Below are 15,778 nucleotides of genomic sequence, written 5' to 3' on the forward strand. Positions count from 1 at the left end.
TGTAATTTGTGGTCTTATTGCAGATATTTCTTTCAATTGAATATTATTATTATTATTGTTAATGTTATTATTATTCGTAGTAGAACTAGTATCTTTATTCATTTATTTTTTATTTACTTATTAAAAACCTAAATATTTGCGTACGTGACCGGATGTGGCACTACCGCCAAGGGATTGTGGGTAGTCAGACTGTCAGTGTCCGTCCTTGTGCAGTGCCTTTACCTTATAGCTAGACATAACAGAAGTTTGCCACCATGTACAGACAACTTATGGTAAGAGTGACTTTCAGTCGATTGTATTAACCATAAAATGTTCCAGTTTTGTCATTAACGTGTTAATGGGGGGGTGTTATGGTGTAATTATTTGGCCACTACTATTAAACATAGCTCACAATAACGAGTAACTTAACGGTCCCTAGCTTAACTTTTAATACTTGCCGCTAACGTTAGCTACCGAGCTAGCAGTTGAGAGCAAGTTATTAACTAAAGTGAAGTTAATTAATTCAAGGAATACATAGTATAATTTATATGTTGTTATTGTGTGTTTATGACTGTAAATCAGTTGCCCTTTTGACAGGACGCCAGCTGTCTGCCAGGTTGAGCAACAAGTGTAGCATTAAAGCAAGTCAGGTTGAAGTGAAGTTAGTGACGTTAAGGGCGAAGCTAGCGTTAAACGCGACAGGGTATCGACCTTCACCTCGCTTCAACTCAACGAGGCTCACTTGACCACCATGAAGAAGGCGACGTTATCTGTCACGGCGTAAAAACTCCCAGAATCCTTCTCATGCGTGGTAAACGTAAAGCTACATAATAAATGTTAAGGAGACAGACAGACAGACGCCAGAAATCAAGGTAGGTTAAAGTTTGAGGGTTAAGGTAAGATGTGTTTTAAATGGTAGGGTTGAATTGAGGTAGGTAGGTGAACAGTTTGCATTGAGATTACCATCCAAACAATTTAAAACCAAACCAAACCAAAAACTATCATCAAATAATTTGTATTGTATATGCATAACATTGCATTGCATAACGTATATGCAGTGGTTGTATGTGCAGTGCCGCCATTTTTTAAACTAAATAACAGTGACAGCAGTGAGTTTGACCTTTGTTTTGACTCACTGTTGATTGAAACCCTTCCACCCAAATGCAATACAGGTGGTTGGCCAGTAGATGTCACAATTTCATTAATAAATGCTTTGAAACTAGTAATTATTTTTTAGCACACTTGCTTCAAAGTGCTTCAGTGCTACAGAAATGGCACTTTCCCTCATCGATTGTTGAAGTTAGCTTGCAGTAAACTTTGCCAACTTTCTGTCACATAACGATACTCTGTATTTTGTGTCTTTTCACTTTTGTATACTGTTTAGGTGTTCGTGCTTACATCATTATCCACTGTTTGTCATGCTTAACTTTAACTGTTTAAACCAAAAAATCCTCACTTAAGGGTTTGTACCACCAGGGACTTCGGCAGCTTTCCAGGCGAACCATCACCAGCAGTACACGCAGACAGATCGCTAACTCTGTCAAGGAAAAGCAAAAAATGTTCCAAGTAAGGTTTATCCTCACAAGGATGACATCTATAAACACATCATCCCATAAACATCCCATCTTTTTTTGTAACAGTGTTTCAGAAGCTATTTGACCTTTGTTAGCCTTATTAGTCTAGTCTTGTGAAGAACTTTTTTCTCTGACACTTAGAGTGACACATCTGAGTAAAGGTTATGTCACAGATGTGAAGTGAAATTTGTATATGTCTTAATGTATCCTAAACAGTATGACTGATTGTTAAGCAGTTTTCAGCAATATGAGGTGAAACCTTTTGTTATAATTTTAAGTAACTATGTGCCTGTTTGACTTGTAATATGAACTCTTCATTTATCAGTTTTTGAAGACAAAGAAAAAGATTTATACTGATAATGTTAAAGTTTCCACTTTATTCCCAGGTTCTGGAGACAGAATCTATTTTTATCCTCTATGTAGCCTGACAGATAAGTATGGGTATTTCCCCTACAATGTTAAAATGACCTTCGCCTGTAGCTGGGGCTGGAGTTATACTAATTATGCTTGCAAGCTAATTAAAAATCCATTGCAAAATCAACATTCCAGTGTGGCAGGCTTTGCTGATCCTTGCATAGTGCTAGAAATTACTGTAGCCATAGTTGACAAATGGGCTATCCCTGCTTCTAAATCCCAAAGCAAGCACTGCTTTATGGCATAGTGTACTGTACGCCACCACTTAATTGCTATGGTTAACCAGAGATGAGCTCAACGAAACTTTGAATAACATAGAAACAGAAGCACATGAAGTCTTCACATATCCTTGAGGTAAAGCTGTCTTTTCAAGTTAACTAAATGCCTTTTATCTTTGCTCTTTAAACAGGAGGATAACGGTATGCCTATCCATCTGAAGGGTGGGTCGAAGGACGCTGTGCTCTACAGAGCCACAATGACTCTCACTGTGTTTGGTATGTCAGCATTTGTCTGAGATTTGATGACTCAGGCTTACTCCACCTGCCTCGCTCTGTCTTTTATATAAAAACACACTTCACCTGAACTAACCCCAATGTTATTACTGCGACTGACTTTGAAAGTCAAATTACTGTAATTGCATGATGCGTCACGAGGGATCGTTTGATGTCAGGGTAATTAGCTTGTGTTGTATCTTGGTCACATCTGTAATACTTGTCTGATCTCTCCGCAGGGAGTGGATATGTCGTTTACGAGCTTCTAACTGCTGCAATGCCCAAGAAGCCACAGTGACACGGGATGGGGTGTATTTATTTGACGGCACAATCATGCAGATGCTGTATGTAACTTATCAACTCCGTGTTGCTCAGATTTGTAATCTGGGAAATTATTTGTCCTATCAATAGTATGTTTTATTTTTGAAATATTTATTGATTGTACAAATGATGAGCTGCAAATAATAATAAAAATGTATATCTTGTGAAATTGTGTCATTTTATGAGACTTGATTGTGTCTGAAGATGTTTGGTAGATTTTGCTACAACCTTTATATTGATGTTAAATGTTTTAGTAAATAGATCAAGACCCATTTCAATTAAACAGTCCATTTGTAATTTGTGTATTTTTAGTCACAGTATTCGATTTTCCTCACCAATCCCAACTTGTATGTAGTGCAGGTCTTTAGTTTGACCACTAGAGGGCGCCATAACCCAATCAGTTAGACGCCTCATTGTGGCAGCAGGGTGAGCTGCGTCTGAAATACTTCTCCCCAAAATAGTCCACTTTCCATCGATTCCCACGTTATAAATAAACTTCAGAAATATATGGGCTCACATTATCACGCTTGATTTTGTTTCTTTAAGCATCCTGAACGCATTATGAGAGATATCCATGTTATGACACCAAGAGCCAAGAAGTTTCTATTTACAAAGTGAAAAAAATCAACTTTTATTTGAGTTGACATCTGAGTAAATAAATCGGATAAGGTTGCCTGTTGCGCATATAAAACACTCCCGCCCTCACTGTTGTCTGGCCAACTGTTACCCTGCTGTTAAGTCACACTGGCACTGGAAACTCATAAAATCACCAGACCAAAAGAATGCAGGAAAAAATGTAATTTCCAAACAGTGGATCGGTCTTAGCGGGGGACATCTATCAAGTGACAGGCGGAGGTTTCGTAAGATGCCCATATGATGGTAAACTGAGAGTTGGGAACTGCCCCCCTATTAAGTAGCCGATGGTGGAAAGATTCTTCCCACTTGGAAAGAGGCTTTTCCTTCTTGGACATCTGCTGGCGGAGCTTCCAGTAGCCAGAGAGAGGAGAGAGGGGTCCAGCTGCAGCTCCTGAAATTCTGACTTTACTTTCCAGAGGGGGAGGCTTCAAGCAGGCTGCTCTGCAATTTGGTCGGTCCTGTATTTGGGGGGTTGAATAGGTGAGTAAACTAATTTTATTTATTCTTTAAATGCGACTTTTGCGTTTTTAGAATTATAAATAAATTTACATTTTACTAAATTTAAGAGGAGTTTTGTACTTTTTCAATAAGTTGATCACTTCAAGTTACATGCGTTTTTTTTTTGTTTTTTTTAAAAGATGAAGACAATTAAGACAGGCTTGATAACTTTAAATTACTTTATCAATAGTTTTTTTGTAAAAAAAAAAATTAAGAATAGGTGCACAGTTGCAGTATTGAATAAAAATTGGAAATGAAAAAAATATAAGAAACGCCATAACCACACTGTTTTAGTAGCAGCAGGGCAGAGGCAGTTATTGTGCTTCCCGTGTAATTCGGTGATTTTCATTAGATGAGCCCCAATTGTGTCCGAGGGGCCAGGGCACTAATTTCAGCTCCTGCGGCTGCAGTTTTCGCGCTTGTGCACCAGGCGGGGCGCACAGCCTGTAGTAAAGATTATAGAGACGGCGTTACTGTGTGGATATGGTGGTCTACAGATTCTATCATAGATAGAGTAACCCATTGCATGACTATTCCATTTTATTATTCTTAAGTGCACTTATGGGTTGAGATGAGTCCATGTGAAAGTCCCTCTTTGATATTTGTGATTGACTCTAACTCAGTCATAAAGAAATAGACCTAGTCTAAGTGAAGAAGAGTAGTTAGGAAGGCAATTATAAGATTTGAGATACAAATATAATGTGATCTGTACAAGAGGGCAGTAATCAAGGTGCCCAGTAATATTTTATACCTTCAAATACATGAAAAATTAAAGTTTTTTATGACCGTCTAAGATCACCCAGATCCCATCCCTGTAGGTCTAAAGTAAATGAGAACCACAGGTAAGACTATACCATGTGTAGTGAGTTGCATAGCAACCCGCTAAAATGATCAGGACACCTTGAGGGCAATGCATTTTCAGATTAGGCTTGTTAAAACCAAACAAATGAGCGTGTGTTAAAATGTTTTTTCAGTCCCTAACTACCAAATACCTACAGTAAGTACCCACCTCAGGGTGTGGGAATCAACTGGCAGGCAGCAAGGTGTGGCACTTGTTGTGTAAGTGAGTCTAGATGGATCTTGCAGACTGTCATAATGGAAAATAATGGTTATATAATAGGAGATATTGATTCCAGTCGAGCAGTATGGTCCACTGCACAAGTTGCATAAAGACATATATTTTTAGTTAAAGGCAAACTGGGCGTTCTTCAGCTCTAGCGAAATCTGGCTATCTTGATGCAGCAGTAAATCAGACTTAAATGTATCCCCCATGTGCATGTGGTGCCTAGTAACGCCACAATATGTCATAGACCTGCATCTTAAACATATCTTCTGTCTCTCTCCTCAGACTGATTGATGCTCTGCTGACCTTTAAGGGCCAAACATGAAGATTCGGCTGTCGCTGGCCACGGCTGCCTTTTTTGCAGCCCTGCTTGCCTCCATAGATGCTCAAGGTAAATGAAAGCACTTGGCCTCAGTCCACTCACATAAACTATCCCTCTCTGTCTCTTTATCTCCTCCTTTTCCTCTTTAACCTGTATATCTCTATTGGTTTTCTATATTACAGCGATTAGTATTATGATTTAATGTCAGAGTGTCATCACATGGACACTGAACTCTTTGTATTGATAAACTGAATAAAGTTATTCTTGTTTGTGTATGCTATTTGACTGTGTAACTTTTGGACTTTCTGATTCCGTGATGACTGCCATGCTTTTATCTCTCATTTGTAGTGTATTTTGTCAGATTGACATGTCAGGACTCATTACAGGCTTCGGTATAAGATCCAAATCCAGATCTCATTTACTTGCATTTAGCCTGTAATTTAGCTTGTTTAAGCCAATTACCTCAGTAGCAATTTTCTCATTAACATTTGGCAAATATCAAAACTAAGCACACAGGAAAGTTTATTTAATTTCCAATTTCTAATTGAATGCATTAAACAGCAGGGCACAGAGCAGAACAAATGTCACTTCATGGCTAAATATTTCCCCATAAATGTTTCAGCAGGGCTGTTGCTGTTTGGCTTTTTTGACAGCAAGCCTCTGCACTTTTTCCAAAGCAAAATTTGGGAGATTGCCAAGTCCCTGGTAATTAGGCATTAAAATGCTACATCACATATTTTTAAGTGATTATAATTGTGTTGAGGTTGTGGTAGGATCTTGTAAACCTATGTAAAGCTCTGTGCAGTGGTTGTAGCAGTAAGTAAATGTGTTTTAAATTACGTGTGCAACATCATAATAGTGCAATAGAGGAAGAAGAGCACAACAATATAAAATAGTTCAAAACGTTTTAACTGCAAGAAGCATAAAAATAGCGTAATGCGATTAAGTTGGTAAAAGTCTAATAAATTGATCTATCCAAGGAAAAAGCAAGTGCTTCAAAAGTGTACTTAAGTGCCGTACTTAAATAACTTTGTTACTTTCCATGTCTGATTTTGTGCCTTTATATTAGTTTTAATAGCTATTAAATACGTTTTGCTGTTTATGTCACTTGAGCCAATATGTCATAGACTGTTAACAATCTGTCAGTAGTCTTGACAGAAAGTGACTCGTAGTAATTTCATATGCAAACATTTCAATCCAACATAATGGCAAATATGGAAATATGGTATGGAAACCCTCTGATCTTTTTCCCTTTGAAAGCTCTCTGGCGGCGTGAGAGGAGTCTAACGTCTACTCTCACATATCTCCACCAACGGAATGGAAAGATGAAATACGAGAATAGCAAATTAATCCTCAGACAGCACAAAGACAAAGAGCCTTTCTAGGGCTTCTTTGTGGGCATTCGCAAAAACGCTGACTTGCAATACATATGGAAAGTTAATATGCAGTAATGTTTAATGTCAGCACATGTTGTGGAATTACTTTGGCATCTGTCCTGCCTCTTTGGGAGAGTCGGTGTTCTTTCCTCCTCTTCTTGGTCTCTCCCCCTGGCAGTAGCTCAGGCCAGGATAGCTGGCTGGCTGGCTGACTGGCTGGCTGGAGACTGAGGTTCCTAACAGAACAGTAGCCAGAATCTGGCCCTTAGGAGCCAGAGGTGTCCTTTATTAGGAACTGATGGGACAGACATCCATATAACAAGAGCAACCACAAGGTCCAAGTAACTCACCAGAGACTGTTAGTTTGACAAAACCACCTTTGTTCCTCAAGTATATTTTAAAACCAGGAGGACATATGGTTGAAGAAATTGTAACAAACTGAAACGACATGCTTATACCATTGTGCCACAAACGAACGTGGGAGTGACAGATTCGCTCATGCAAGTGAACTCCCTCGAAAACAATTTTACCTCAGTTTTTCAATCCACCATCCATCGCTACTTGCTACCCAACCCCCACTCCTACACACACACACACCCACACACATGTCCATCCCCCTTACCATTTGGTGTTGGAGATGAGTACTCGCGGAGAAATCAGGTGGAACGCGGCCCATCGGGGCTCCTTGAGTTGATAAGCCAGGTTGGTGATTCTCCAATCCCAGTTTTTAATCATTTGGCGGGCTCCTGTTTGTCATCTGCCTGTGCATTCAGTTTGTCCCAAGCTATGGCTTCCTCCTCAAAGTATATTTTACAATGATATTCTTGCCTCCCATGGCATTCTTACCCTACTTTACAGCTAGCATGAACCCACATGGCGAAGTTCTTTGCTGATGCCTTACAGTCTAACGCATGCTAACTCACCTTGCATCACCCCCATCATGGTTTGCTACAGTACCAATGATATCACTGTGGATAAATGAGGGCCTGGACTAGCACAACAAGTCAGTGCGATTACGTCATGCTAACCTCATTAACATCTCGACTTTTCTGACAAAATTAATTCACCGTGTCTTCTCTACTTTCAGCCATTGTGTCACTATAAAGACTTTCTGTCATTACCAGTGATTTGCGATATTATAATATTTCTTTTTGAGTTGCATGAAACAAGAGTTTAGTTTACTGTTGTATAAAGACAAATTTAAAACTAAAATTAACCTGAATTTCGCACTTTTAGATTCAACTCTAACTTTTATGCATGTGAATGACCTATACTAAATGTTAGCACACTTATGCTAATTAATGTTAGCTCTTTTCCTCAGCTGGTAGCCTAGAAGCTGTAAAAATAGAATATCATTTTAAAATATGTTTGTCATCTCTGTCTGTGTGGTCCCAACTGTACATGGAAACTACCGTCCAGTCAATCAAAGTTGTTGAGCCAAACAACTTTCTCATGTACATGATGCATGACGCTGTGATCAAGTCAGCTCGATGTAAAGGCCGGTGGCCTTGTCACACTGTATGTTTTCCTATATTTATTTTGATGTACACACTCTACTATGGTACATCTGAACAGTCTTTTGAGTGTCTAGAGTAATTTTGTTCCCTCATGCCTTCTCATGCATTTTGCTGCCAATGAAAAAGTACACAAGGGTCTCCGGTGACGAATTGTGTATTCTTTTTAAAAGGTTTGCAATGGATGTGTGCCACTCACTCGTGTAAAGAGTTCTAACCAAATAAACAACAAGCCACATTTCGTCTTTGAAATATGTTTATATACAATGTATATATAACATATGGTGTTTAATTCTGTCAAGAGTTACCTCAACAACTATATGGCAACGTTGATTCCATTGTATAATCAGTAACTGTTGTATTTTTTGTAATGCTGAGATCAAATCCATCGTAAAAGCAGTTTAGTATGTGGTTGGGCATGCGTTGTGATGACTGCACTCAGCATGTGTTGGATGGTTCACTCAGTGTTTGCACTTGGTAGAGTTTGCGTGGAGTCGTGCACATGTCGTGTATGCCAGTGCTTGAGTTGCTGGCCGTCCTGGTTGAGCAACTCAAACAAATGCCATTTTACTCCAACAAAATGGCTTCTCACACTTTAAATGTTGTCATGTGTTCCTTACTTGTTACCCTCACAAATGGACGTCAGTGCTATGTGTTTGTCCCCAACAACGAACATGTCCACTTCAGTCATGAAGTGTTTGTCGTTGGGATCAATGTGAATGCTTGATGGAACATACCTTACTTTGATCTGATCATAAATATAACCATAGTCATACATATTCTTGTGTTTGTTGTGATTTAACACTGTTTCACTTCTTGTTTACAGTGGAACCCCCCTCAGACTTAAAATTTAAAATTATAAATGAGAACACAGTGGAAATGACATGGGCAAGACCCTCGTCAAGGATAGATGGCTTCAGATTACAAGTAACATCAGAGTCAGGTCAGTATGAGAGTCAGCACGTACAATATGTTGGTGATCTGAATTGATCTAAACACACATCTGTACACACAACAGTTGATTTACTGTTAAATTCCCTCTTCTAGATGAACCAGCCAGAGACTTTACCCTCGATGCATATGCCACCACAACCTCAATCACTGATCTGACCCCTGATTTGGACTACTCAGTGTCCATAAACTCCTATTATGGGTCAGAGGAAAGTATTCCCATCTTTGGACAATTGACAAGTAAGTACATATTTTCACAGAGGGTTCACTTAGGCTGTTTGGAAAAGGTTGGGCCTTAAAAGTTTCAATTGATAAATGGAAGTGGACTGCTATTTTTGCACAACACACAAGTACAAGATCAGATTTCTTTGTAGTTCCAGTTCAGTGCAGTTCCAGAAGTTTCTGAACTTTTATAGTTTAAACCATTACTGTGATGTTATACTTATATGAGATAAAGCAAAGTAGGGTGAAATCCCACATGTTTACTGACTCTTGAAGTGCTCACTGTTTATAGCTAATGCAGCATAAATACATGTGTTTGTGTGAATGTGGTTTTGATCCCGCCGTCCAGCTTTTATGATGTGTTGACTCTCTTGCCCTTTTCTGCTGTTAAAAAGCACACAGTTGGGCAGGCAGTGTGCAGTGCTAACTCACCAAGTGTTTCCTGTGTTTCAGTTCAGTCCAGTAACACCAGTGGACGAGTCAGGAAGCCACAGTCAGATGCAATCAGTGAGTATGTTTATTGTAGTGTCAACCAAAATCTGAACAGGGCCTGTCCTCTCTGCGGCTTTCCAGTTTTTTTGAATATGTTTTTTTTCCCTTCGTGACTGTCATCAAAATATTTTTTTTCCCATGGAATAATTTGGTCAGGCATACATTTTACCTTCTGGTGGGGTTGTCACCGGGTAAGCAGACAGGGACTGGGAGGGCACTCATTGGTTCCTATAATTGAAACCAGTCGGCACATCAAGAAATAAGGAAAGGAAGGCTTGAAGCTGAAGACATGTGTTCTGTTATGCGTCATTGAGAGGAGGGGAGCGGGAGGGGGTTGTCAAGCTATGACGTGTTCATTGTGCCACCTGGAGGCAAGTGCTGTCCATTAAACTGTTAAAAGATGTGGCAGTTGTTAATATGATGTCCCCTTGTCAAACAGTCTTCTGCTCATGTGGTGTGACCAATCTGTTTGCATGCTCGCTCCCCTCCTACCTGTTGATTCTTCTGGAAACTACGCCCACACTTCCAGATTTTCCTAAACCCTTATTCATGGTGAAGCACTCAGAAATTCTTTCACAACCACCCAAATTGTTTGACTAAACCCCTGCTTCGATGCCATCGTTTTCAACATTAGGTCAGGGAATTCTGAGAAAAATTTATGCCCTTTTAAGAACAAGGCTTATGTGACGTGAGGAGCAGACTTCAGAGTCAATGAGACCTAGGGGAAATGAGGATTAAAGGCCATCCACATAAGCCCTGCCAATTATACCAACAGAGTCATCTCAAATGTTCCAGAGAATTTCATCGATGATTTAAAGCCCCGCAGGATTTGAAAGTATAAAAGTGAACATTGCTGGTGGAACCTCTGCTAAATGTTTAGTCTATAAAGCCACATTTTGCCTCTGTCTGCTGGAAGAACTATACCAGCCCACTGTTTGGCACTGGCTGATATTTCCTTTGATGTTAGAATGCATATTTCTGAGCCATCCAACTAACTGTCAAGGATTTGATTTTATTTAGGCTGACAGGAGAAGAAATGGGCCAATGTAAAAATATTGTTCCAGGGCCAAGCTGTTGCTGCCATACCTTTATTGGCAGCTTTCTGGCTTAGAAACTGGTTTACTTTCAGACATACAGGATGTGCTTTTTCTCTATTTTAAGCTTTATGCCAATGATTAACCAGTAGTAAAACTTTAACCAAACCTCAGTCAAAACCTGATATGTTTCTTTAATGGGCCTGTTCCTAACTGTCTGTTTTTTCTTTGCTTTCTTTCCCCAGAGTGTTCGGTCAGTGCAATAGCAGACTTGGTTTTTCTGGTGGACGGCTCATGGAGTGTGGGTAGAGAAAACTTTAAACACATCCGTAGTTTCATCGCAGCCCTGGCAGGGGCCTTTGATATTGGTGAGGACAAGACCCGGGTAGCTGTAGTTCAGTACAGTACTGACACCCGCACAGAGTTCCCCCTTACCCAGTACAACAGAAGAGGAGACCTGCTTCAAGCCATCAACTCCTTGCCATACAAAGGGGGAAATACTATGACAGGTAAGATTTTTATCACAGAAGGAGGTACATTAGATTTGTACTCTGCTGTAATTGAGCCAATATGGTTTTGCATGGTTGTCAGTGATTTCAGTTGCCCTGCAAATCTGAATATTACCGTATAACTTAAAATGCACGTACATTTCTTTGTTAAGGTGATGCCATAGACTACCTGCTGCAAAACATCTTTACGGAGGCAGCTGGCTCCAGGAAAGCTTTTCCTAAGGTAGCCATGATCATCACTGATGGAAAATCCCAGGACCCAGTGGAGGAATATGCTAAAAGGCTTAGGAACATTGGAGTGGAAATATTTGTCCTAGGTATGGTTTATTATTCAGTGTTTTGTTCAATGGTGCTCTCCCCTGTGAAAGTCAGCCTGTTCTTGGAAACCATTTAATTTTCCATTGATCGTTCATATCCATATTTGACTTGGTAAAAGTCAAGTACTGTTGATGTTTCTAACATACGCAATACCCTAAAACCGTCAACAGTCTGCCACATCTGTAATGCAGCCCCTGAGTGAAGAACATATGAGTTGATGTTGTTCACATTTCCCCCTCAGGTATCAAAGGAGCAGATGAGGATGAGCTAAGGGAAATTGCCTCCACACCTTACAACACACATGTGTACAATGTTCCCAACTTTGACATGATCCAAGAGGTAACGAAAAAGATCATCACAGAGGTCTGTTCCGGTGTTGATGAACAGCTCAGCTCTCTGGTCAGCGGAGAAGAAAGTAAGTCAAGAGATCTTAATCAAATGCTTTACATTATATTGGGTTCTATGGCTTTGACATGAAATGGTCTCAATAGGAAGTACTGCCATTGTTAACTCACAGCACAGCAAACATTTTGATACTGAATACATCTTGGAACACTCATCTAATAATACACTCTATTTTTCCCCAGTGGTGGAGCCTGCCTCTAACCTGCAGGTCACAGAAATTGCATCTAAGTCAATGAGGGTGACATGGGATCCTTCCCTGGGTGATATCACAGGCTACAAGCTCACATTCAACCCCATGCTACCTGGAATGAAACGCCAAGAGCTTTACACTGGGCCCACCCAGACATCCATCAATGTCCGCGACCTTTCCCCTGAGACTGAGTATGAGATCAGCCTGTATGCCCTCAAAGGGCTGTCTCCCAGTGAACCCCTCATGGCAATGGAGAAGACCCAGCCTGTCAAGGTGTCAACAGGTAAGATGATTTGTTGTGCATGACAGCTTTCCTTCCTATTCTTAGATATACTCAGAGTCCCTCACTCTTACCTTATTTTGTCATGGAAAGGCCTCTACATGACCCATTATTTCTTGTCTTTTGTCAGAATGTTCTCTGGGAGTGGATGTGCAGGCTGATGTGGTCCTACTGGTTGATGGTTCGTACAGTATTGGATTACAAAACTTTGCCAAAGTCCGTGCCTTCTTGGAGGTTCTGGTCAATTCCTTCGACATTGGACCCAACAAAGTTCAGCTTAGCTTGGTCCAGTACAGTCGTGATCCACACACTGAGTTTGCTCTCAACACCCACCATGACATTAATGCTGTTGTCAAAGCTGTGCGCACTTTCCCCTACCGTGGAGGCTCCACTAACACTGGCAGGGCTATGACCTACGTCAGGGAGAAGATCTTTGTTCCTGGCCGTGGAGCGAGACAGAATGTCCCCCGTGTCATGGTCCTGATCACAGATGGAAAGTCATCAGACTCGTTTAAGGATGCGTCAACCAAATTGAGGAATATTGATGTGGAGATCTTTGCTGTTGGTGTGAAGGATGCAGTGAGGTCAGAGCTGGAGGCCATTGCTAATGAACCATCAGACACTCATGTCTATGAGGTGGAGGACTTTGATGCCTTCCAGAGGATCTCCAAGGAACTGACTCAGTCCATCTGTTTGAGAATTGAACAGGAACTGCTCAACATCAAAAAGAGAAGTAAGTCAGAGGATAGAATATCCAACCCAATAACTATGACCATGAATGTAGCCATATGATATGCCCATAACGTCTTGGCATGAGTTTTGGATGACTACCATTTGCTAAGTATGATAGTACTGTCAGTGTCTGTATTAGACACTGTGCCATCTGACTGTCAGTTGGCACAGCCTTTAGTAGCTGGTGTAATGGCAAAGAGCCAATGTAATTAAGAAAAAGTGAAACACAGCAGTATGATACCACACAAAATTGCTGTTACGCAAGGTACAGGCAAAATTTAATCAACTCACTTGACCATAGTCTGCCTATAAACCTACCACAAAGCCAAATGAATGCTTCTTGGATGAGCTCTTTCACACCATTTGTTATCACTCACTGTTTGAAAACACTATAGTGACTAGAACAACAGTGCTACTTGACTTGACCATAGTTTGGATTCAAAGAGCCACCCAAGCTCTGAGACGAGAGGAGCTGTGTCTGTACCACCAAGTGGTAGACTGACACAACACCACACCACACCACACCACACCACACCACACCACACCACACACTATGCTCATTGACACTGAGAGCTTTAGTCCATAACACACACAACTTAGTGAATCTAGCATTCCATACTTGGCAACTCTATTCTTTATGAACCTTGTTAGGTGAACAAGGTTACAACAACACTTTGTTTTCATTGCTACAGTAGCCACAGTAACCCATATATCTCAGATTTACAGTATATTATGATAATTGTAATATATATATATATATATATATATATACACACATATATGTATATATATGATATATATGTATGTAAATAATTTGAAAGTTTTACATGATTTTGGCCTGTGCACTGCCTTTTAATGACAGACATTCATAACAAGTCACCTTTTATTTTCAGGTCTGCTTTCACCCACTGACTTGGTGTTTTCCGAGGTTACCTCCAGGAGCTTCCGTACCACCTGGACAGTTCCTGCTGCCTATGTCATGTCTTACCTGGTGCGTTTTCGCAAAGCTGAAGACATCACTGGAGACTACATTTCCATGGCAGTGCCTGGTGATACCAACACAGTTGTCCTGCCCCATCTATTCCCCCTCACCGCCTATGAGGTCAATGTCTTTGCTCAGTATGACAAAGGAGACAGTTTCCCTTTGATTGGTGAAGAGACCACTTTAGAAGGTAAGAAAGATTTACTTGGACCTTACCCAATGCTTTAATAGTCATCAAAATGAGAATATTTATAATCTAAAATATTCTCTCCATTTCAGAGCAAGGGACTGTACGAAACCTACGAGTTACAGAGGAGACAACCAATAGTTTCAGGGTGTCGTGGCAAGCTGCTCCAGGTTCGGTGATCAGGTATCGCCTGTCTTATGTCCCACTGAGTGGTGCTGGGGAAGTACTGGAGGCCGAAACCACTGGACCGGAAACTACCATAGTTCTCCAAGAGCTTTTCCCCCTTACCACCTACCGTGTGTCTGTGTCTGCTGAGTATGCTACAGGTGTAGGGAACGAGATGAAAACTGATGGAACCACCAAGGAAGGTGAGTCAGGGAAACTACTACTGCTAAAACTACCAATGTGCTGCATGAAACTTGGGTTCTGTACAATGGATATGAATAGTACTTAATCAATTTTTGTTTGCTTTCAGTCCGTGGTTCTCCTCGTGACCTTCGTGTCTTTGACGAGACCGTTTCTACAATGAAACTGGCATGGCAGGCTGCTCCAGGAAATGTCCTTCAGTACCGCATTGCCTTCAAACCTGCTGAGGGCGGTGACAGGAAGGAGATATCTGTCAAGGGAGATACTACTCAGGCTACGCTGAAGAACCTCCAACCAGCCACTGAATATGAACTGTTTGTTAGTGCTCGTTACTCTTCTGGTTTGGGTGATCCTCTTCTGGGCACAGGAACCACATTAGAAGGTAAGGGAGATGTCCCATTGATAATGTCTAATTTGAAACCTTTAAGGCATGGTATGATTATTTCTATCTCCAATGTGTGACAAAAATGTGAAGCATGCTTTGCGGATGTGGGCTCAGCAAGTGGTACTGCTAAGTGGACAAATGAATTATTGTGTTAAGCTTCTTTTCAGGGTGCAAGGGAAGTTTGAGAATTAGGCATTGATTACTGTTTATATTTCATTAAGTTCATGAGATCCTGCATGATGTAAAACTACTTAAATGACGTCAGTTGTCTCCTTCCAAGTTCCTCCAAGAATGCACCCTCTGGTATTTCTCACATCATTGCTCACATCAGAATTAACGGAAGTTGAGCCTTTACTTTGCAGGGTTGAATGAGTATATTGGCTGTGGCTAGAGGGGAAAAGACAGGAATGTGGCAATTGATGTAATTCTCTTGGCGTAGAGTGTAGGTTCGGATGGCTTTGCCGCCCATGAAGGCAGTGAGATGGAAATGGGTGGGGGATGCTTGTAAACCTAGAGAACTTATGAAATGCTTGGAGC

The 15,778-nt window shown here is 40.7% G+C and overlaps 2 protein-coding genes across 5 annotated transcripts in view; both read left to right on the top strand.

The window, feature by feature from the left end:
* Nucleotides 1–142: 142 nt before the first annotated feature.
* LOC117266844 (cytochrome c oxidase subunit 7A2, mitochondrial-like) lies at nt 143–2,948 on the top strand. Its single transcript, XM_033642224.2, has 4 exons — nt 143–272; nt 1,456–1,545; nt 2,377–2,461; nt 2,698–2,948. The coding sequence occupies exons 1-4, from the start codon at nt 255–257 to the stop codon at nt 2,754–2,756; spliced, it is 252 nt and encodes an 83-aa protein (XP_033498115.1). The 5' UTR covers nt 143–254; the 3' UTR covers nt 2,757–2,948.
* A 597-nt stretch (nt 2,949–3,545) lies between these two features.
* The window catches only part of col12a1a (collagen, type XII, alpha 1a), a 60,243-nt gene continuing 48,010 nt past the window's right edge, over nt 3,546–15,778 (top strand). For 3 of the 4 annotated variants that reach the window (XM_033641905.2, XM_033641906.2, XM_033641907.2), the window contains exons 1-13: nt 3,546–3,895; nt 5,262–5,367; nt 9,015–9,131; nt 9,236–9,379; nt 9,815–9,868; nt 11,133–11,396; nt 11,549–11,713; nt 11,956–12,129; nt 12,302–12,592; nt 12,720–13,322; nt 14,215–14,493; nt 14,583–14,858; nt 14,966–15,238. In XM_033641905.2, the coding sequence (XP_033497796.2) occupies nt 5,298–5,367; nt 9,015–9,131; nt 9,236–9,379; nt 9,815–9,868; nt 11,133–11,396; nt 11,549–11,713; nt 11,956–12,129; nt 12,302–12,592; nt 12,720–13,322; nt 14,215–14,493; nt 14,583–14,858; nt 14,966–15,238 (2,710 nt within the window). In that variant the 5' untranslated portion in view covers nt 3,546–3,895; nt 5,262–5,297. The remainder of the gene's footprint in view (nt 3,896–5,261; nt 5,368–9,014; nt 9,132–9,235; nt 9,380–9,814; nt 9,869–11,132; nt 11,397–11,548; nt 11,714–11,955; nt 12,130–12,301; nt 12,593–12,719; nt 13,323–14,214; nt 14,494–14,582; nt 14,859–14,965; nt 15,239–15,778) is intronic. The other variant, XM_033641908.2, reaches the window with a different exon arrangement.

Source organism: Epinephelus lanceolatus, chromosome 15 (assembly GCF_041903045.1).
Source record: "Epinephelus lanceolatus isolate andai-2023 chromosome 15, ASM4190304v1, whole genome shotgun sequence".
In the NCBI taxonomy this organism is placed as follows: Eukaryota; Metazoa; Chordata; class Actinopteri; order Perciformes; family Serranidae; genus Epinephelus; species Epinephelus lanceolatus.